Genomic DNA, 22,937 nt, shown 5'->3' on the forward strand with positions numbered 1-22,937 from the left:
GAAGAAGCTCATAGTCAATGGGAAGCCTAAAGTGGACTAAGTAGTAAAATGCTGTAGTTGGAACACCCAAATGGCTCAGTCTGTTAAGCATCTGCCTTTGGCTCAGGTCATGATCTCAGGGTCCTGGGATGGAGCCCCACATCTGGCTCTCTGCTCAGTGGGGTGTCTGCTTCTCCCTCTCACTCTCCCTCTAAGCTCTCCCTCTCTTGCTATCAAATAAATAAATAAAATCTTTATAAAATGCTGTGGTTAACTCTAGTCTGTGGGAGCACAAAGAGGGTACTGATTGTTCCACCGGCCTGGCATAGATATACTGAAGAGATTGCCAGAAACGATTGACACAGGAACTGAGCTCTGTTGGATGAAGAAAGGAGACAGAAAAGCACACATTGTAGGTTTAAGAAAGGCAAGTAGTTCTGTGTCATTATAGGCAATGGTAGAAAGGCTAGCTGGAAGCTTGATTACAGTAAGTGCTTTGGTGGTAAGGAATGGGTAGGGTTACTACTAAAGAGTTTGCAGTAAGAATATCTTTTGATCTGAGCTATTTTATAGAAAGAATGGTCAGGAATGTAGATGGCTTAGTACAACCCAGTCCTGCTTAGAGAAACTATATTCAGTGTGCAAAACTGTGTACACCAACAAAAACCCTGAAGCAGTCTCTCTGTATACACATAGCAATGTTATTGTTTCCTACTAGAGGAATTTTTTAGAAGACAAAATTTAAACTATATTCTCAAACAGAACACATACATACACAAAAGTACTATATACCAACAATAGGCAATGAATACAAATAGAAAAGTCACTGAAAAGAAAAATGCAGTTAATAAATAATTTTTTTAAATCACCCTCAGCAGAAACCAATGAATTTTTAAAACAGCAAGATCTCTGTTTATACTTATCTAGTTGGCCTAGATTTTCTAAAATACTCAATATTGCAATGATATTGTGGAAAAAAAAATACTTGTTCGTTCAAATGGGAGGATAAATGGCCACAAACTTCCTCAAAAGCAATTTAACATTATGCAGTAAGAATCTATTTTAAAAGGCAATGCAGATTCCCTAGAAATACAGCCTAAAGAAATAAAGTTACAAGGGGGCGGGGCAAGATGGAGGAAGAATAGGGTCCCCAAGTCACCTGGCCCCACCAACTTACCTACATAACTTTCAAATCATCCTGAAAACCTAGGAATCCGGCCTGAGATTTAAAGAGAGAACAGCTGGAATGCCACAGAGAGAAGGGTTTGTGCTTCTAACAAGATAGGAAGACGGAAAGAAAAAAGAAAAGAAGAGGGGGAAAAAAGAAAAGAAAGGAAAAGGAAAGAAAGGAAAAGGAAATAAAAGAAAAGAAAGAAAAAGAAGAAAGAAAGAAAGAATCCAGTGGGGGAGGGCCCCACGAGGAGCCGGGCTAAGGCCGCCGCGGCGAGAGCCCCCAGGACAGGGAGGCCCAGCCCCGGAGAAGCAGGAGCTTTACCAATCTTCCCGGACGGAAAGGCGCTCGCAAGGGAGCTCGGGCGGGATCCCAGAAGGGGCAGTGGAGCCCCCAGATTCCCGGGGTTCCTAAGGGAGGAGGTGCACCCCGGGGGAGAGCTCGCCACACACTGTTGGCTGAGCGCTGTAGAGCTGGAGCGCGCAGCTGGCGGGGCCGGGAGCAGCTCGGGCTGCAGCTCGGGCTGCAGCTCGGGCAGAGGGGGCTGCGTGGCCCAGAGCGCAATCCCAGCGACGCAGACCCGGGGTCCCAGGGCGCGGGGGACACAGCCCAGGATCCTGCGCTCGCCCCGGGACAGGTGGAGGCCGGGAGGGCACAGGACACCGAGGACTCTCCTGCCGCCCCGAGCTCCGAGCTGTGCAGATCGGCGCTCCCGCCCCCGGAGCATCCCGGCCCCTGAGGACTGGGAGCTGCGGTAGTTACTGCAAAGCTGACTCCATGGCTGGAGAGCTGGCCACCGACACTGTGGTTGTTCCTCCTGGTGTCACCCTGTGCCTGGGAGGGTTGGGGCCGCCAGGGAACAGGGGCCTCACAGGATAAGTAGTTCCCACTGAACCGTGCACCTGGCAGGGGGCGGGGGAACTCACCCAGGTGCACACACCTGAGAATTAGCACAGCAGCTCCTCCCCCAGAAGACCAGCTGGAAGGACAGGGGAAGAGCAAGTACTCCACCAAGAAGTGCTGGAAAGCTCTGGGGAAGTTGAGGGACTTACAGTATATAGAACCAGAGGATACTCTGCCTTGGTTTTTTTGTTTGTTTGTTTGTTTGTTTTCTTCTTTTTTTTCTTCCTTTTTCCAACACAACTCGTTTTTAGCCACTCTGCACTGAGCAAACTGACTTGAAAGAAGGACTCACCACAAAAGAAACAATCAGAAATAGTACTCTTTCCCACAGAGTTACAGAATTTGGGTTACAATTCGACGTCAGAAAGCCGATTCAGAAGCACAATTATAAAGCTACTGGAGGCTCTGGAAAAAAGCATAAAGGATTCAAGAGACTGCATGACTACAGAATTTAGATCTAATCAGGCTGAAATTAAAAATCAATTAAATGAGATGCAATCCAAACTGGAGGTCCTAATGATGAGGATTAATGAGGTAGAAGAACGAGTGAGTGACATAGAAGACAAGTTGGATGAAAGGAAGAAAGCTGGCAAGGAAGGAAGTTGAGGAAAAAAGAGAAAAACAATGAAAAGATCATGAGGAAAAGTTAAAGGAAATAAATGACAGCCTCAGAAGGAAAAATCTACGTTTAATTGGGGTTCCAGAGGGCACCGAAAGGGACAGAGGACCAGAAAGTGTATTTGAACAAGTCATAGCTGAGAACTTCCCTAACTTGGGGAGGGAAACAGGCATTCAGATCCAGGAGACAGAGAGATCCTCCCCTAAAATCAATGAAAACCATTCAACACCCCAACATTTAATAGTGAAACGTGCAAATTCTAAAGATAAAGAGAAAATCCTTAAAGCAGCAAGAGACAAGAGATCCCTAACGTATATGGGGAGAAATATTAGATTAACAGCAGACCTCGCCACAGAGACCTGGCAGGCCAGAAAAGGCTGGCAGGATATATTCAGGGTCCTAAATGAGAAGAACGTGCAACCAAGAATACTCTATCCAGCAAGGCTCTCATTCAGAATGGAAGGAGAGATAAAGAGCTTCCAAGATAGGCAGAAACTGAAAGAATATGTGACCACAAAACGAGCTCTGCAAGAAATATTAAGGGGGACTCCGTAAAAGAAAGAGGAACTCCAAAGAAACAATCCACAAAAACAGGGACTGAATAGCTATCATGATGACACTAAGTTCATATCTTTCAATAGTAACTCTGAACGTGAATGGGCTTAATGACCCCATCAAAAGACTCAGGGTTTCAGACTGGATAAAAAAGAAGGACCCATCTATTTGCTGTCTACAAGAGACTCATTTGAGACCCAAGGACACCTACAGCCTGAAAATAAAAAGTTGGAGAACCATTTACCATTCAAATGGTCCTCAAAAGAAAGCCGGGGTAGCAATCCTCATATCAGATACATTAAAGTTTATCCCAAAGACTGTAGTGAGAGATGAAGAGGGACACTATATCATACTTAAAGGATCGACCTAACAAGAGGACCTAACAATCATGAATATTGATGCCTCTAATGTGGGAGCTGCCAAGTATATCAATCAATTAATAACCAAAGTTAAGACATACTTAGGTAATAATACACTAATACGGGGAGACCTCAACACGGCGCTTTCGCTAAATGACAGATCTTCTAAGCACAATGTCTCCAAAGAAACAAGAGCTTTAAATGATACACTGGACCAGATGGATTTCACAGATGTTTACAGAACTTTACAACCAAACGCAACTGAATACACATTCTTCTCAAGGGCACATGGAACTTTATCCAGAAGAGACCACATACTGACTGGGTCACAAATCAGGTCTTAACCGATACCAAAAGATTGGAATTGTTCCCTGCATATTTTCAGACCACAATGCTTTGAAACTAGAACTCAATCACAAGAAGAAATTTGGAAGAAATTCAAACAGGTGGAGCTTAAAGACCATCCTGCTAAAAGATGAAAGGGTCAACCAGGAAATTAGAGAAGAATTTAAAAGATTCATGGAAACTAATGAGAATGAAGATACAACCATTCAAAATCTTTGGGATACAGCAAAAGCAGTTTTGGAATGAAGATACAACCATTCAAAATCTTTGGGATACAGCAAAAGCAGTTTTGAGAGGGAAATACATCATAATACAAGCATCCCTCAAAAAAACTGGAAAAAACTCAAATATACAAGCTAACTTTGATCCTAAAGGAACTGGAGAAAGAACAAAAAATAAAACCTACACCCATAGGAAGAAGACAGTCTAAGAGACCTCAATAAAGATTCAAGCAGAAGTCAATGAAATAATAAAGAATAAAGAAGAGATTAAGAGATCTTAATAAAGATTCAAGCAGAACTCAATGAAATAGAGACCAGAAGAACTGTGGAACAGATCAAGAAAACCAGGAGTTGCTTCTTTGAAAAAATTAATAAGATAGATAAACCATTAGCCAGCCTTATTAAAAACAAAAGAGAAAAGACTCTAATTAATAAAATCACGAATGAAAAAGGAGAAATCACCACCAATACCAAGGAAATACAAATGATTTTAAAAACATATTATGAGCAGCTATATGCCAATAAATTAGGCAATCTAGAAGAAATGGATGCATTTCTGGAAAGCCACAAACTACCAAAACTGGAACAGGAAGAAATAGAAAACCTGAACAGGCTGATTACCAGGGAGGACATTGAAGCAGTCATCAAAAACTTCCCAAGGGCCAAAAAGTCCAGGGCCAGATGGCTTCCCAGGGGAATTCTATCAAACGTTTAAAGAAGAAACAACACCTATTCTACTAAAGCTGTTCAGAAAGATAGAAAGGGATGGAGTACTTCCAAACTCATTCTATGAGGCCAGCATCACCTTAATTCCAAAACCAGATAAAGACCCCACCAAAAAGGAGAATTATAGACCGATACTCCTGATGAACACAAATGCAAAAATTCTCAACAAGACACTAGCCAATAGGATCCAACAGTACATTAAGAAGATTATTCAGCATGACCAAGTGGTATTCATCCCCGGGATGCAAGACTGGTTCAACACTCATAAAGCAACCAATGTGATGGATCATATCAACAAGAGAAAACACAAGAATCATATGATCCTCTCATTAGATGCAGAGAAAGCATTTGACAAAGTACAGCATCCATTCCTGATCAAAATTCTTCAGAGTGTAGGGATAGAGGGAACATTCCTCAGCATCTTAAAAGCCATCTACAAAAAGCCCACAGCAAATATCATTCTCAATGAGGAAACACTGGGAGCCTTTCCCCTAAGATCAGGAACACGACAGGGATGTCCACTCTCACCACTGCTATTCTGTATAGTACTACAAGTCCTAGCCTCAGCAATCAGACAACAAAAAGAAATAAAAGGCATTCAAACTGGCAAAGAAGAAGTCAAACTCTCCCTCTTTGCAGATGACATGATACTGTACCTAGAAAATCCAAAAGACTCCACCCCAAGATTGCTGGAACTCATACAGCAATTCAGCAACGTGGCAGGATACAAAATCAATACCCAGAAATCAGTGGCATTTCTATACACTAACAATGAGACTGAAGAAAGAGAAATTAAGGAGTTAATCCCATTTACAATTGCTCCCAAAAGCATAAGATACCTAGGAATAAACCTAACCAAAGATGTAAAGGATCTATATCCTAAAAACTACAGAACACTTCTGAAAGAAATTGAGGAAGACACAGAGATGGAAAATATTCCATGCTCATGGATTGGCATAATTAATATTGTGAAAATGTCAAAGATACCCAGGGCAATTTACACATTTAATGCAATCCCTGTCAAAATACCATGGACTTTCTTCAGAGAGTTGGAACAAATCATCTTAAGATTTGTGTGGAATCAGAAAAGACCCCGAACAGCCAGGGGAATATTAAAAAAGAAAACCAGAGCCGGTGGCATCACAATGCCAGATTTCAGGTTGTACTACAAAGCTGTGATCATCAAGACAGTGTGGTACTGGCACAAAAACAGACACATAGATCAATGGAACAGAATAGAGAACCCAGAAATGGGCCCTCAACTCTATGGCCAACTAATATTTGACAAAGGAGGAAATACTACCCACTGGAAAAAGGATAAAAAAGGATAAAAAAGGATTGTTCAATAAATGGTGCTGAGAAAATTGGACAGCCACATGCAGAAGAATGAAACTGGACCACTCTCTTTCACCATACACAAAGAAAAACTCAAAATGGATGAAAGATCTAAATGTGAGACAAGATTCCATCAAAATCCTAGAGGAGAACACAGGCAACACCCTTTTAAACTTGGCCACAGCAAGTTCTTGCAAGATATATCTATGAAGGCAAAGGAAACAAAAGCAAAAATGAATTATTGGGACTTAATCAAGATAAAAATCTTCTGCACAGCAAAAGAAAGTCAACAAAACTAAAAGACAACCTACAGAATGGGAGAAGATATTTGCAAATGACCTATCAGATAAAAGGCTAGTATCCAAGATCTATAAAGAACTTATTAAACTGAACAGCAAAGAAATAAACAATCCAATCATGAAATGGGCAAAAGACATGAACAGAAATCTCACAGAGGAAGACTTAGACATGGCCAACAGGAACATGAGTAAATGCTCCGCATCACTTGACATCAGGGAAATACAAATCAAAACCTCAATGAGATACCACCTCACACCAGTGAGAATGGGGAAAATTAACAAGACAGGAAACAACAAATGTTGGAGAGGATGTGGAGAAAGGGGAGTCCTCTTGCACTCTTGGTGGGAATGTGAACTGGTATAGCCACTCTGGAAAACTGTGTGGAGGTTTTTGAAAGAGTTAAAAATAGAACTGCCCTATGACCCAGCAATTGCTCTGCTAGGGATTTACCCCAAAGATACAGATGCTGAAACCCTAGAACACCTGCACCCCGAAGTTTATAGCAGCAGTGTCCACAATAGCCAAACTGTGGAAGGAGCCTCAGTGTCCATGGAAAGATGAATGGATAAAGAAGATGTGGTCTATGTGGACAATGAAACATTTCTCAGCCATTAGAAATGACAAATACACAACACCATTTGCTTCAACATGGATGGAACTGGAGGGTATTATGCTGAGTGAAGCAAGTCAATCGAGAAGGACGAACATTATATGGTCTCATTCATTCAGGGAATATAAAAAATAGTGAAAGGGAATAAAGGGGAAAGGAGAGAAAATGAGTGGGAAGTATCAGTGAGGGTCACAGAACATGAGAGACACCTAACTCTGGGAAACGAACAAGGGGTAGTGGAAAGGGAGGTGGGCAGGGGGTTGGGGTGACTGGGTGACAGGCACTGAGCGGGGCACTTGGTGGGATGAGCACTGGGTGATATGCTCTATGTTGACAAATTGAACTCCAATTTTAAAAAAAAACTCATAAAACAGCATTGTTATCTTCATCATCTTAACTCAAACATTTGATACACAATTGAAAACAATCTTCAGAAGTACTGCAAGGAAAATATATGTTTGCTGTGAAATCCATCACTTTTTGCCAAAATGTACAATTTTATTGGATTGTGTGACTGGTTACAATGTGCATCTGTAATAAAATACATGAACCAGAAAAAAATAGATACATACGAAGTTTACATTCATAGATGTGCCTTTGAGAGTTATTTACAAAAAGAAAATTAGAAATTAATTTTTCAACAATAGGGGAACATTTAACGCATCTATTATTCAGCTATTAAAAATGTTTTCAAAAAGTGTTTAATGCCATTTATGAGTTATCATGTCAAAAAAGTGGAAGATAAATTGTATATATTGCATAGGTTTTGTATATATGCATATTTGCAAAAAACAATACAAAGGGGAGGGATAATACTTTTCTTTAAAAAGTAGAAAATTTTACTGTTTCGGATTTCTTACATTTTAAATTGATTAATTTTAGTTAAAGACTTACCTCTTCCAGGAAGTTTCCTCTGATGCCTAGACTGAGCTAAGTACCTGTCTTCAATACTTCCATGGCAGTAAATACCCCCATTACCGTACACATCATATTGAAACTATATACTTGTTTATCTCCCTCCTCTGCAAGTTGTGAGTCCATAAAACAAGCAAAGGCACATTAATCATCTTTGGTATATTGAAGATACTCCGTATTTGGGGAACTAATGCAAACCTAAGCATTCCTTTTTGGTTCAGAGCAGCCACGTGTCTGGTTTTAATAGCACCAGAATAATAATTCAACTGGAACCAACAAGATTGGCTCTATTGTTGAGCCAATTAGGTTTGGGGTATAAGCAGGAACTACTACAACATTCTCCCCTGCCCCAACCTACAACATGAATTAGAGCTCCCAAACTAATCCACTATCCCTGACCCTGAAAGGCATAGGTAAATCTGGTTTTTGGTGAAAGTCCTTACATATCTGCTGCCCCATGGCTTATAGACCTTATTCTGTAAGTCCCTGGAGCAGCTGAGAGCTTTGGGTTGAGGGTTGATATATAAAATGGTCTTTCCATTTCTCATATTTTAGAAGAAAGGGGGATGAGAAAGTCCTTCTAGTGCAATCCCTTTATTTCTCTCTAGCATTACTTAAGTCTCAAAGTCTCTAGAATTTTCCGCTTCCTGCATATAGCTAGATGATGACTTTTTTGCCTGGAGTAGACTCTGGTCTTCTCTATTAGGAAGATGAAAGCTTTCAGCCAGAAAGTTGCACTTTTAATCACTTTCTGACAAACATTCTGTACTCCACTGTGCTCCAAGATAAAGTTTTTCTCCTTCAGAGCAAAGACAAACTGGCCTCACACTGCCCTCTACCCCACACCAAGCCCTCTATGCTTTTTAGCTATCAAGAAGTTTCAGGCTTTATGGTTTTCTTTGTAATCTGCAAAAATGTATTTAAATATGTGTGTAAGCAATCTTCTCTCTTATGATTTTTTTCCTAATCACAAGAGCCACTGCTGGGAATTGCATTTTTTACTTGGTTAATTGGGAGATTTCATACCCGGGATGGTAGCCAATAATTAGGTACCATTTGAATAGAACTTACATTAGTCAACATTATCAGCACCAGATTAGACACTAAATATCAACAAATCTACAGGCCAATTCTAAGCATTTATTCTGTGGTCTTTTGCATATTTATTTGTATGAACTCTGCTACAATCTCTATCGAAGAGAGACATCTAATATTCTAAAGTCTCTACTTTAGGATTCTCTACTTAAAAGGGCCTATACTGAATAGTGTTTTCACATCATTTTGTACCTCGGTTTCAGTGTCCCTTTTTCTTTACTCCTAGAAGAAGAGTGAGAAAAAGATATACAGAATGGACTAAATTTGGAATACAGAGGGGATAAAAAGAAGAATCTGAAGATATTTGCCAATTCAGAATGAAAAGGTATCTCTGTTAGTCTATACATAAGAAAGAGTGACAACATCTCTGTACCTCAACACCACAAGAATTGAGGCCAAAGGCAAAGAAAAAAAGAAAAGTCTTATGTAACTACTTTCATTAATGAAGGATCAAGTAAAGAAAAGAAAGAAAGTCCAACTAAGAAAATAGGACACATGCTAAGCAATATTTCTCAAAGTGGGAGGTGATGTTGTAGCACGTCACATTATCTGATAGGAAGCAAAGAAAGGAAACCATGATCCTTTTCCTATTTTTTCTTTTTCTTGTTCTTACTAGAAAATTAGGCTCTATTATTTTAAAAAACATTAACCTATTTCTATCACCCTAGTAGGAGGAAGTATTAAGTGAAGTAAGGCAATTTCTATTAAAATCTTGTACCTGACAACTTATGGTACATAGCAATGACCCCAGAACCTATTTCTTTTTTTTTTTTTTTTAAGCATTTTCAGGTTTTATTCCAAAATACGCTTTTAGCTATTCAGAGGGCACTTCATGAAAGATAATAGACTCCTGTGAAAACAACAAAGAGGAGGAAACATTACTAGTTTCCTTTGCCCTAATAACTTAGGCTTTTAATGGCTTAGCAATTCAACATGAGCTTCACTTCACAGAGGCTTATATAAAGAACTTTCTGTTGGCATTGGCTCCAAACAAGGCCTTTCGTATTTCAGGCATCTTTTGTTGGGCTAAGAGATCCAGTCGACTTTCTAGGGTATTGGAAACCTTTATTCTCTGATTGCCACTGTAGACCTCCACACCTCCAGCTGCATTCATAGACAGGTGCACCTCTTGATCAACTTGGACTTCCACACATTTATGGGAGACTGCCATGTACTCAGGGATGGCTTTTAGCACTGCAGCCTCCACCAGGAGGAGGTCCTGTGGCCTGCAGCGTATAATTACCACGGGCTCCAGCAGCCGGAGCAGACCCTGGAGCACTAGTTTATCCAGGAGCCCCTGGTAGACTCCCAGAACCTATTTCTAATAAAGCAGGTGTTGGCAGAGCTGAGTTCTCAAGGGGGTTAAATCTGGCTGGTCCAGCCCCAGCTGATAAAGACAGCAAACAGACTACATGATAGAGGTCAGTAATTTCCAACAGATACCTAATAACTAAGCCTAGGGAGGGGGGAAAAAAAACCTCAGCTCTCATCTTTTGGCAGAAAGCTTTACTTTTTTACATTTTAAAACTATTTACAGTTCATATGGTTTCCAGACCCACTCTCCAGAAGCAAGGGCACAATTCCCTGCCTGGGTCTATGAGCTCTCCACATGTGATTTCTCAGGCAGTCAGCCAGATGAGCATTTGATTTGAAAATTAAGCCTTAAATTTAGCAGTGTGAAGAGGGAAAGTATGTCTGAACACAAATGCCTGGAAAGGGGTAAGGTAACCAGATGAGGAAAGCTGGATTAACAGGATTTGTTAGCCAGGCAATTCAGAAAGTCCTGCTAGAAGGAAACATCTGATGCAGACACAAAGAAGCCTATCTCTACTTCTCTGTCCAAGTGACTTGGGCACTCAGGTTACCATATTTTTGCCTTTCTGACATGCTACAATCTGAGGGCAGCTACAAAAAAGAAATAGTAAGCATTGCTCCAATGAGCTCTGCTATTTCAGAATGAGGCCCAGATGAACCTAATCCTCTCTTTACACATTCCCATGCATGTTAAGGTACAACAATGTCAAAGACACGCCCAGTAACCCAGAGCACCTGGATTAAAGATGGGTTTGAAAAAAGAAATAAAAATAAATTTAAAAAAAAAGGATGGGTTTGGTAGCCAATGATCCCACAGCAAACAGCACTGTCAAGTGGCAATGATGGCAGATAAGGATGTACACAGAACATGCAATATGTGGATTCTTCCCCTTACCCCATATTAGTTGCAGGGAAGAAAGGGGGGAAGAAGAGGGAAATGGCTAAAAGAAATTCTAATCTTGCCTCAAAATGATTCATTTAATTAGTTTAAATGCATTTGGCTCATGCATCATATTATTGAGCAGTGACAACATGGAGCACATTGTTAAGTTGGGTGATGTGAATACAGAGATTGCCTCAGGCTCTAGTAACTCACAGAACTAGAGGACAGACAGACAAGTACAGAAATACACAACTATCTCTCCCCACATCTTTCCTGGCCCTTTTCCACTGCCTTTTCTCCCATGAAAGGCATGAGCTTTTCAAAGGGTAAATCCTTCCATGTATTTCCTTTGTTCTTAGGGAAAAGACCCAAACTCTTAACATGGTCTTCAAGTCCTGCAGGATCTGGCCTCTAACTGCTTTTCTAGCCTCATCTCACACTGCTCTTCTCTCAGCCATACTATCTGTGCTTCATTCCCCAGTAATCACCATCCTCCTTCCTTCTGCAAGGCCTTTGCACATGCTGTTCTGTCTCTTTATAGTTCTTCTTCCCATCCCATCACTCCCCTTGCCTGATGAACTGCTAGTTGTCATTAAGTTCTTAGCTCAAATTTACTACTTCCTCAAAGAACCCATCCCTAAACTGCCTCACCTCTGCCCATTCCTTCCCCTACCTACAAACCTTTCTGTAGAACCATAATCTTTTCCTTAGCAGAATTTCCTTCAGCATGTAACTATATTCTATTTAGCCTGAGTATTTTATATTAAGTCTACCTCCTCCCTCCCAGATAACTAAGCTCCATGACTGTAAGAGATGGTGTCTGAATTCACTGCATTTCTAGCACCTGGAAGATCCTATAAAGTTCCTCTCTTCTTTCCCCAATCCATTCTGTAATTTGCTCTCTTATGTCTGACTCCTCTCTTCCACCAACACTACCACCATCATTGTCATACTCATCATTATTATTACCATGTTATCCATCTATACACTTCTAACCTCCCATTTTCTGTTAGATCTTTTTATCCTATAGAGCCACTCACTGACTCCCCTTCTTTGGCTCTTCACTATCACAACAAAGCTGAAGAGGACTGGAGTCAGTATTTGGGGACTGGGAGGGACTTTGAAATACCTAGCCCAAAGGTACTCAAGTTTCAGTATGAGTAAGATATTCCATGAGATGTTAATTAAAAATAGCACTCTTCCCAAATCCTCTTTTTTTCTCAGCTCCCTCTCACCCCACCATTCAATTACCTTTTCAATGGCTGATCTTTGCTGTGGGCCCATTCTTCTATGACTTATCCTGAGATAACAATATCCCTCCTACCAGTGTCCCAAAACATGTGTTGGAGTCCCATGTGGAAGCTCCCAGCGCATCTCATGCTCCCTTAATCATATCACCTATTGCTGTAAAAGAAGTCTTTTCATTGGTCCCCCTCTTCCCTGGACTTCAGGCTACTGGTAGGAAGGAAATTGAATCCTAATAATCCCTATACCCTAGTATCCTACACAGTGGCTGGAACAAACAAGTGTTACATAATTATAGGTGAATAACGAGTAGTCAACACGGATTCCTGCCACTACTCTCACTGCCCCTATAAAACTTCCACTTCATGTCCCTGATGAAGCCCCAGCACATGCTGATTGACACAAATCAAACCAGATCATTTGAATGAAATGCATCCCCTGTTGCCAACATAGCCCATTTAGTCTTTGCTAATGTTCATGAGTTCTCCAGGAATCCCTCTCAAGCCTCAATTCCATTTCTCAATGTTGCACTTTCCTGCCTTTTCCCCAGAATTCCCCCATACTAAATTTAACACCGGACTCTAGGCACATATAAATCCAAAAAAAGGTGTGGTGTATATAAAATGGAATATCAGTCAGCCATAAAAGAAGAATGAGATCTTGCCACTCGCAATAACATGGATGGACCTGAGGGGTATCATGCTAAGTGAAATAAGTTACTTGAAGACAAACACCATATGATTTCACTCATATGTGGAACTTAAGAAACAAAGCAAATGAACAAAGAAAAAAAGGAACTTTTTTTTAAGGATTTTATTTATTTATTCATGAGAGAGAGGGAGGCAGAAGGAGAGGCAGGCTCCCCAAAGAGCAGGGAGCCTGATGCAGCACTTGATCCCCGAACCCTGAGATCACAACCTGAGCTGAAGGCAGATGCTCAACCAACTGAGCCACCCAGGTGCCCCAAAAATAAACTCTTAAATACGGAGAATAATTGGTAGTTATGAAAGGAGGTGGGTGGGGGATGGGTGAAGTAGATGATGGAGATTAAAAGTACACTTACCATGATGAGCACTGAGTAATATATAGAATTAATATAATGATTAATAATATAAACTAATATAGCACTGTATGTTAATTATACTTCAGTAAAAAAATAATCCAATAGGTATTTACTGTGAAAGAACACTATTTTCCAAAGCTTATAGAAAGCAAATTCATTGTACCATTGATTTTCTATTAAAAAATACTATCAACTTTCTTCATACTTTCAAAATCTATTCTTTCTCCATCATTAGAATCTATTTCCTTCATTCTGTTCAACATTATAATCTCAATTACACTTTTTCTTTCTTCCTTAGCTCTAGTAACCGGTACACAATGCTACTGCCAGAGTTTCTTTCCCTAGGTTGCTGACAATATCATTCTTACAGACCCCAATATCACAGGTTCTTTTGAGTCTTTGAATCTAATTTAGAGATCAATACTTTTACTTTCGATACTCTCTGCCCCTCTTTTATTTTTCTTCTATTATTGAACATCTAATCGTCATCAAAGATCAACAAGTAGAATTTTTTCAATTCCTGATATGAAATAGGGAAATAGATCTTAGTTTTTGAGAATACTACTCAAGCTTAAAGGTAGTTCCCTTGAGTTACAGCTTCAAGGCACCATTTCTAACCAGCTTCCCAAATCCTACCAAGGTTTCTAACAACCTAGCATTGGTTTGTCTACAGAGTCTATGTACTGATGAGAATCTCTGGAAGTTGGATAACCTAATAAAATGAGTCATTTTGTTCACTCATGTTACCTATCAGCAAAAATGATGAAGAGCAAGTCTAAAGATAGACTTGTTTACTGCATACCATATATGTATGATTACATCATATTTGAAGCAGAAACTATATCTTATTTAACTCTGTATCCCCAGAATGTAGCATTCTGCCTGACATATAGTAGGCATTTAGTAAATGTGTACTGAGTGAAAGAATGAACAAATGATCAAATATAGAGCCTCTCAATTAAAAGCTAAAAATAACTGAGTATTATTTTCCTAGGTCTGCTATAACAGATTGCCACAAATTAGATAGCTTAAAGCGGCACAACTTTCTTCCCTCACAGTTCTGCAGGGTAAAAGTTCAAAATCACTGTGTCAGCAGGGCAGTGCTCCCTCTGGAGGCTCTGGGAAAGGATCTGTTCTAGCCCTCTCCCAGCTCCTGGCAGCTTAGGCATTCCTTGGCTTGGGGCTGTAAAACTCCTATCTCTGACTCTATCTTCACATTAATCTTCTTTTTTGCAGTGTGAATCTTCTTCCCTTCCCTTATGAAGACACTTGTGACTGGATTACCAGAATGATCACATCTCAAAATCCTTAATTATATATGCAAAAGCCCTTTTCTAAATAGATCATTCACAGGTTCCAGTGGACATACTGGGGAAGGAGTACCTTCAAACCACAATAGGATATAATATAATCTCAAGTATTTTTAAAATGAATATTGTGTAGAAGAGTAGAAAGGAAAGAGTAAAGATGGAGGAGGAAAGGGAGAGATAAAATGCTTTCACAAGCACACTGTAGTTTACTCTGATCTGAGTGATGGAATCAAAAGTAATTTCTATGTTTTATTCATACTCTTTAAGTTTTCTTAACTTTATACCCACAAAAGACAGATAATGTGCCAATCTAAAATTGACCCATTGAGATTATCTCACGAGATCTAAAGCAAAATGTCCCTATAGTAGAAATGTATGTATAGTTTATTAATGATAAGTAGCCAACAATGTTATTAACATTTGTTTGGTTTGATATAGACAACCTGCGAGCTCTGATGAAAACCAAATTTACCCACTATAATACTATGATCTCATTTGGCTCTCAGATTTTAAGATCTTAAAAAAGCTTTACCTCATTAAAGTTAATGTTCTAACAATTCCAATGCCTTTGTGGCTTAGGTTTGGGTTTGTTTTTTCTTTTTTTTTTCTTTTTTTTTGGGGGGGGTGTTTTTTGAAAAGAAATCCTATGACAACTGTGAAGAGATGCATAAACCTATTTTTAAAAAGAGAGAAAATCGAGTTTTAAAGGTTATATAGAATTTGGTATATTTTTTACTTCCATTATTATCTAAGATAAGTGTGTCCTAGTTATAGAAGAGCCTTCTATTTTGGTAAGCAGCTATGACAGGTTTGAGTTCAGAGCCAAGGAAGAACCAAACTACTTTGAGTAATAAAAGGAAGATAAATATGAGCGGTCCAGACACTGAGAGAAGAGACTGGAGTCAACTATACTGAGTACTGAATGGGGGAAGGAGAGATTACAAAGTCCAGAAGCAGAGGAAGAGAACCATGGGGAAGAAAATGTTAAAATAGGATTTCAAATTGTTAGTTGTGGGGTGTGTGAAATAAACTTGACTCAAATCTTCAGTCAACTCTACCTTGCTCTTTAATGACTTTATGGGGAAATGGGCAGGGGATGTCTTTGAGGGAGCTTTAAGAGAAGGGAAGGGGAGCAGCTAACATCTGGCTTATATCAACTTTAAAAAGAAATTAGGAAATGCCACTGAAAAGCTCATATGCAGAGTTTTGAAAGTGTTATGATTTCCTATTATTTCAAGATGAACCTTATTTGGGGAAATAGTCATCATCTAGACATCCACAACTTTAAAAAATTGTATTCATCCAAAATAATTGATTACAATGGAAAATCATTTATAAGAACTATAACAATGTCACAGTTCACATACAGAAACCAGCCCACTGGCTTGGGCTTCCACGGCCTTCCATCTGCAAAACTGACACATAGAAACTGCCTAAGAAGTTATCAATCCAAGTCTTAAAAAAACTGAAATTTATTTATTGAAGATGAAACTATTTTTGAATTGCTTTTCCTGTGAGTTAGTAGCATGAGCTAAAAATTAAGTTAATTTTTGAATCACTTCCACTTAGTCCAAAAAGTACCAAGACTACTCCTATTAGCTTGCTTTTGAACTTATCGTTATCTATACCCATAATGGTGTGTTTTATTAACATTGTTTTTAAAAAGAATAATCAAGATTTTTGCCTCAAGTTTTCCTTTTAAATATGCAGGACTCTTCATACTAGACCCTAAATAGCTGTCCCCTAGACCCAGTAGTACCATCATAACATGTAAATTATCTAAGCTGGAGATAAACTCAGAGAGTTTGTGTTCTGCCTATGTATAACTACAGAAGTCTTCAGTCCAATTGTAAGCCCACAAGTGCAGATGAAGGAGAGATAACTCAATGCAGGGTGCATTATAGGTCCTCCCATGGGATCAACAGAATCTGAGAACCTCAAGTGTCTCCTTTTCCCCCGCTTAAAAGAAGCATACAGACACACTATGTATATGTCAGCTTCAGCCTCATTAAGTTCAATGAACTTTGGTATTTTTTATTGCAGGTGCTCAAGGAGAAAAAGAAAGCATGTTTAACAAGAACAATAATCCACTCACCCAAGACTGACATTTGGAATCAAATCTAGCATAGGAGAATACTATAAATGTAGTCTCCCTCTTCTGGATTTTTTCCAAGAATTCAAGAGCAACTGATAGATCTTTTGATCATCTGTCCATATACCTCTATTCTGGCAGGACAAAGAAGAGAAGAGTTCCTTCATAGCTGCCTTAAGGATCTGCTAGCCACACACTGAATGACTGCCCAAATTTCCTCTAGGAGATCTGCAGTTCAGAACTGATGCATATACTTAATATATGAATGCTATATAGCTAGTAATTGTAATATAAAACATATTCAAATTGTTTCAGATTATTGATGTTTGTGGATTTACATGTGCCACTAATACATTTTTTTTGAGATTTTGTTTATTGATTTGAGAGAGAGAGAGAGAGAGAGTGTGTGAGCACAGGCGGTAGTGGGGAAGGGACAGAGGGAGAGGGAGCAGAGCTGAGCCCAGGACTCTGGATCAGGGCCTGAGCCAAAGTTAGATGCTTAACCAATCCAGGCACTCCCGTCACTAATAGATTTTTTTAAAAGCAAAACATGGGGTTTCTTTCGCATGTTCTGCTATGATTAAGAAGAGATAAACTTGGAACTTGGTGACAATGGTCTGATAGCCACCCACTCAGGAAACAATCATGTTTGATGGAACTGAAACCTCCCAGGGTTCATTAAATATGCTCAACCTGGTCCTACTTAGACTTAATCCCTAGATGCTCTGGTAAAGGCTGTTGTCAGTGAGCTAATAATGCTCCGAGTTCTCGTTATTTCAAATAATGTGTTCATTTAGTCATCCTAGCTGAGTTTTATAAATACGTCACAAAAAGTCTTATGGAAAAAGGATCAATCAATTTAGAAAGATCAAGAAATTATTTTTTTAATTGAAAATAGACTAAATATCAAGCAATATGAAAATAGGTTATTTGAATTATGAGACATGCACTCAACCAAATGTTATACAGCCCTTATAAATTACTTGTATAATGACCATATTAAAGACATTGGGAAAATGGTAATGATATGACGTGAAGTGAAAACTGAAGGGTACACATACATATACACACACACAGAATTATAAGAAATCTTGGCATAGAAAAAAAGACAGTAAGGAAAAACAAGAAAACAGTAACAATAACTACTTTTGGATAGCAGGAAGTATAGATACTATATTTTCTTCTATTTTTTCTTATTTTCCAAATTTCTCTTAATGCACATATGCTATTTTTGTAACAGAAAAAAAGACTATATAGACTATATACTAAAGGGAAAAAATGAGACAAATTTTCAGTCCTAATATCCAATGGGATATTCATTCAGTCCTTCAATCATTCAATGAAACTGGAAAAGTTGATTAAACAAACAAAGAAAATTGTTCCTACTGGAATTTGCTTCTACTATTATGCAGCATCTAGGAATACCAGACTGCAAGAGTGCAGAGACAATACTCTGCAGTAGTAAAAAAAAATAAAAGTCCATATTTTTCCCTACAAATACACATAATTTCCAAAAAAAAAAGAAAAAAAAAGATTGAATAATATTGATGGGTGTTTCTATGAAAGAGTTTAAGAGACTTACACAAAATTTACTGATGCTCAGGAAAGTATAGTATAAAATGGAATATGTTGCCCAAAAAGATGATGGTCAAGAGCCATTTAAAATCTAGAGATGTCAAGGAAACATTCAGACTGAAAGGGTAATTTCACTGCAGCATCTGAACCTACATTGTTCTAGTGCAAAAGTGTAAGTTCAGAAGATGTCAGGGAAATAAAATATTAAGAAAAAGTAATGCTGAGCCTATTTGTTAATAGTTACTCAAACCATAATGCTGGTAGCCTGCAGGATCTCACAGAGAATCTTGGGCTGAGAATCAGTAGACTAGGCTTGTAGCACAGAGTTCGTTTTCTTCTCTGCTCTGTTCTTTCACAGGTATCTAAAGGTGTTGCACTAAGCAGTGTCATCCAAAAAAAAAAAAAATAGAATGCCAGCCACAATTATGAGCCACATAAATAATTTTAAATTTTCTAGTAACCACATTCAAAGAAAATTTTTTTAAACTGAGCTTTTCCCTTAAGGTCAGGAATGAGACAAGGATGTCCACTCTCACTATTTTTGTTCAACATAGTACTACTAGTCCTAGCCACGTCAGGCAACAAAAAGGAACAAAAGTCATCTAAACAGGTGAAGAAGTAAAAGTTTCACTATTTGCAGATGACAGTATACATATATATATACATTATACATTACATATATAGAAAACCCTAATGACTCCACCAGAAAACCAGTAGTACTGATAAATAAATTAAGTAAAGTCACAGGATATAAAATCAATGTATAGAAATCTGTTGCATTCCTATACACTAATAATGTAGCAGAAAGAGAGATTAAAAAAACAGTCCCATTTATAATTGTACCAAAATAATAAAAAACCTAGGAATAAACTTAACCAAGAAGGGGAAAGACCTGTACTCTGAAAACTATAAAATGCTGATGAAAGAAAGTGAAGATGATACAAATATAAAGACTTTATATGCTTTTAGGTTGGAAGAACAAATATTGTTAAAATGTCCATACTACCCAAAGCAATCTACACATTTAATGCAATCCCTAACAAAATACCAACAGCATTTTCCACAAAACTGAACAAACAATCCTAAAATTTGTATGGAACCACAAAAGACCCCAAACAGCCAAAGTAATCTTGAAAAAGAAAGACAAAACTGAAGGTATCACAATCCCATATTTCAAGTTATATTACAAAGCTGTTGTAATCAAAACAGTATGGTACTGGCACAAAAATAGATACAGCGGTCAATGGAACGGAACAGAAAGTACAGAAGTAAACCCACAATTATATGGTCAATTAATCAACAAAGGAGGCAAGAATATGCAATGGGTAAAAGACAATCTCTTCAACAAATGGTGTCAGGAAAATGGACAACTACATGCAAAAGAATTAAACTAGACCACTTTCTCACATCATTCACAGAAATAAACTCAAAAGGGATCAAGGACCTAAATGTGAAGCCTGAAACCATAAAAATCCTAAAAGAGAGCACATAGTAATGTCTCTGACATCAACTGTAGCAACATTTTCCTAGATAAGTCTTCTGAAGCAAGGGGAACAAAAGCAAACTATTAGGAGTGAATCAAAATTAAAAGCTTCTGGGAGCCTGGTGGCTCAGCGGTTTAGCGCCGCCTTCAGTCCAGGGTGTGATCCTGGAGTCCCAGGATCAAGTCCCACATCAGGCTCCCTGCATGGAGCCTGCTTCTCCCTCTGCCTATGTCTCTGCCTCTCTCTGTGTGTCTCTCATGAATAAATAAATAAAATCTAAAAAAAATAAAAATTAAAAATAAATAAAAAGCTTCTGTACAGTGAAGGAAAAAAATCAATAAAACCAAAAGACAGCCTATTGAATGAGAGAAGATATTTGCAAATGATACATCAGATAAAGGGTTAATATCCAAAATATATAAAGAACTTATACAACTCAGGACACCTGGGTGGCTCAGCAGTTGAACATGATCTCGGGGGTCCTAGGATCAAGTCCTACATCGGGCTCCCTGCAAGGAGCCTGCTTCTCCTTTTGCCTATGTCCTGCCTCTCTCTGTCTCTCATGAATAAATAAATAAAATATTTTTTAAAAAAGACTTCTATAACTCAATGCCAAAAAAACAAATAATTGAATCAAAAATAGGCAGAAGACATGATCAGACATTTCGCCAAAGAAGACATACAGATGGCCAACAGACACATGAAAAAATGCTCAACATCACTCATCATCAGGGAAATGTAAATCAAGACCACAATGAGATATCACCTCACACCTGTCAAAATGGCTAAAATCAAAAACACAAGAAACAACAAGTGTTGGAGAGGATATGGATAAAAAGGAATCCTCCTGCACTGTTGGTAGGAATGCAAACTGGTATAGCCAATGTGGAATACAGTATGGATGTTCCTCAAAAAATTAAAAATAGAACTACCCTATGATCCAATAATTGCACTACTGAGTGTTTAACTAAAGAACACAGTTTTCCAGAGTGGCTGCACCAGTTCACATTCCCACCAACAGTGCAGGAGAGTTCCCCTTTCTCCACATCCTCTCCAACATTTGTTGTTTCCTGCCTTGTTAATTTTCCCCATTCTCACTGGTGTGAGGTGGTATCTCATTGTGGTTTTGATTTGTATTTCCCTGATGGCAAGTGATGTGGAGCATTTTCTCATGTGCATGTTGGCCATGTCTATGTCTTCCTCTGTGAGATTTCTCTTCATGTCTTTTGCCCATTTCATGATTGGATTGTTTGTTTCTTTGCTGTTCAGTTTAACAAGTTCTTTATAGATCTTGGAAACTAGCCCTTTATCTGATATGTCATTTGCAAATATCTTCTCCCATTCTGTAGGTTGTCTTTGAGTTTTGTTGACGGTATCTTTTGCTGTGCAAAAGCTTCTTATCTTGATGAAGTCCCAATTGTTCACTTTTGCTTTTGTTTCTTTTGCCTTCATGGATGAATCTTGTAAGAAGTTACTGTGGCCAAGTTCAAAAAGGGTGTTGCCTGTGTTCTCCTCTAGGATTTTGATGGAATCTTGTCTCACATTGAAATCTTTCATCCATTTTGAGTTTATCTTTGTTAATGGTGCAAGAGAGTGGTCTAGTTTCATTCTTCTGCATGTGGATATCCAATTTTCCCAGCACCATTTATTTAAGAGACTCTTTTTTTCCAGTGGATAGTCTTTCCTCCTTTGTCGAATATTAGTTGACCATAAAGTTTAGGATCCACTTCTGGATTCTCGATTCTGTTCCATTGATCTATGTGTCTGTTTTTGTGCCAGTACCACACTGTCTTGATGACCACAGCTTTGTAGTACAACCTGAAATCTGGCATTGTGATGCCCCCAGCTATGGTTTTCTTTTTAAAAATTCCCCTGGTGGGATCCCTGGGTGGCACAGCGGTTTGGCGCCTGCCTTTGGCCCAGGGTGCAATCCTGGAGATGCGGGATCGAGTCCCACGTAGGGGGACTGCTTCCATGGAGTCCCATGGAGCCTGCTTCTCCCTCTGCCTATGTATGTCTCTGCCTCTCTCTCTCTCTCTCTCTCTCTCTCTCTCTCTCTCTCTCTCTCTCTGACTATCATAAATAAATTTTTAAAAATTAAAAAAAAATTTAAAATTCCCCTGGCTATTCAGAGGTTCCTCAAAATGTTAAAAATAGACCTGCCCTACGACCCAGCAATTGCACTGCTGGGGATTTACCCCAAAGATACAGACGCAATGAAACGCCGGGACACCTGCACCCCGATGTTTATAGCAGCAATGTCCACAATAGCCAAACTGTGGAAGGAGCCTCGGTGTCCATCGAAAGATGAGTGGATAAAGAAGATGTGGTCTATGTATACAATGGAATATTCCTCAGCCATTAGAAACGACAAATACCCACCGTTTGCTTTGACGTGGATGGAAGTGGAGGGTATTATGCTGAGTGAAATAAGTCAATCGGAGAAGGACAAACATTATATGGTCTCATTCATTTGGGGAATATAAAAAATAGTGAAAGGGAATAAAGGGGAAAGGAGAAAAAATGAGTGGGAAATATCAGAAAGGGAGACAGAACATGAAAGACTCCTAACTCTGGGAAACGAACTAGGGGTGGTGGAAGGGGAGGTGTGTGTGTGGGGGGGAGTGTGACTGGGTGACAGGCACTGAGGGGGGCACTTGACGGGATGAGCACTGGGTGTTATTCTATATGTTGGCAAATTGAACACCAATAAAAAATAAATTTATAAAAAGAAGAACACAAAAACACTCATTTGAATGGGTAAATATGCCCCTAAGCTTACTGCAGCATTATTACAATAGCCAAATTATGAAAGTATTCCAAGTGTCCATCCATAGA

General features: G+C 39.0%; 2 protein-coding genes and 1 non-coding gene across 6 annotated transcripts in view; all 3 read right to left on the reverse strand.

Moving 5' to 3' along the window:
• The window catches only part of ATP8B4 (ATPase phospholipid transporting 8B4 (putative)), a 237,960-nt gene that overhangs the window by 130,849 nt on the left and 84,174 nt on the right, over positions 1 to 22,937 (reverse strand). The window lies entirely within an intron of this gene.
• MIR8791A (microRNA mir-8791a) lies at positions 1,715 to 1,859 on the reverse strand. Its single transcript, NR_128731.1, has one exon. It is a non-coding gene; the product is annotated as a microRNA mir-8791a (primary transcript).
• On the reverse strand, positions 9,897 to 12,614 carry LOC119877752 (V-type proton ATPase subunit E 2-like). The gene is made up of 2 exons (XM_038581094.1): positions 12,582 to 12,614; positions 9,897 to 10,448 (listed from the first exon to the last, which is right to left on the reverse strand). Exons 1-2 carry the CDS (start codon positions 12,612 to 12,614, stop codon positions 10,089 to 10,091), a joined length of 393 nt encoding a protein of 130 aa, XP_038437022.1. The 3' UTR covers positions 9,897 to 10,088.

The sequence above is a fragment of the Canis lupus genome, chromosome 30 (assembly GCF_011100685.1).
Source record: "Canis lupus familiaris isolate Mischka breed German Shepherd chromosome 30, alternate assembly UU_Cfam_GSD_1.0, whole genome shotgun sequence".
Classification (NCBI taxonomy): Eukaryota; Metazoa; Chordata; class Mammalia; order Carnivora; family Canidae; genus Canis; species Canis lupus.

What these genes read in the sequence shown, in the direction of transcription:
- LOC119877752 (XM_038581094.1), bottom strand. Translation starts at nt 12,614, where the DNA reads ATGGGCCCACAGCAAAGATCAGCCATTGAAAAG. An exon ending in AAAGATCAGCCATTGAAAAG is followed by an intron (nt 10,449 to 12,581) that starts GTAATTGAATGG and finishes TATTAGAAATAG; the next exon opens with GTTCTGGGAGTCTACCAGGG.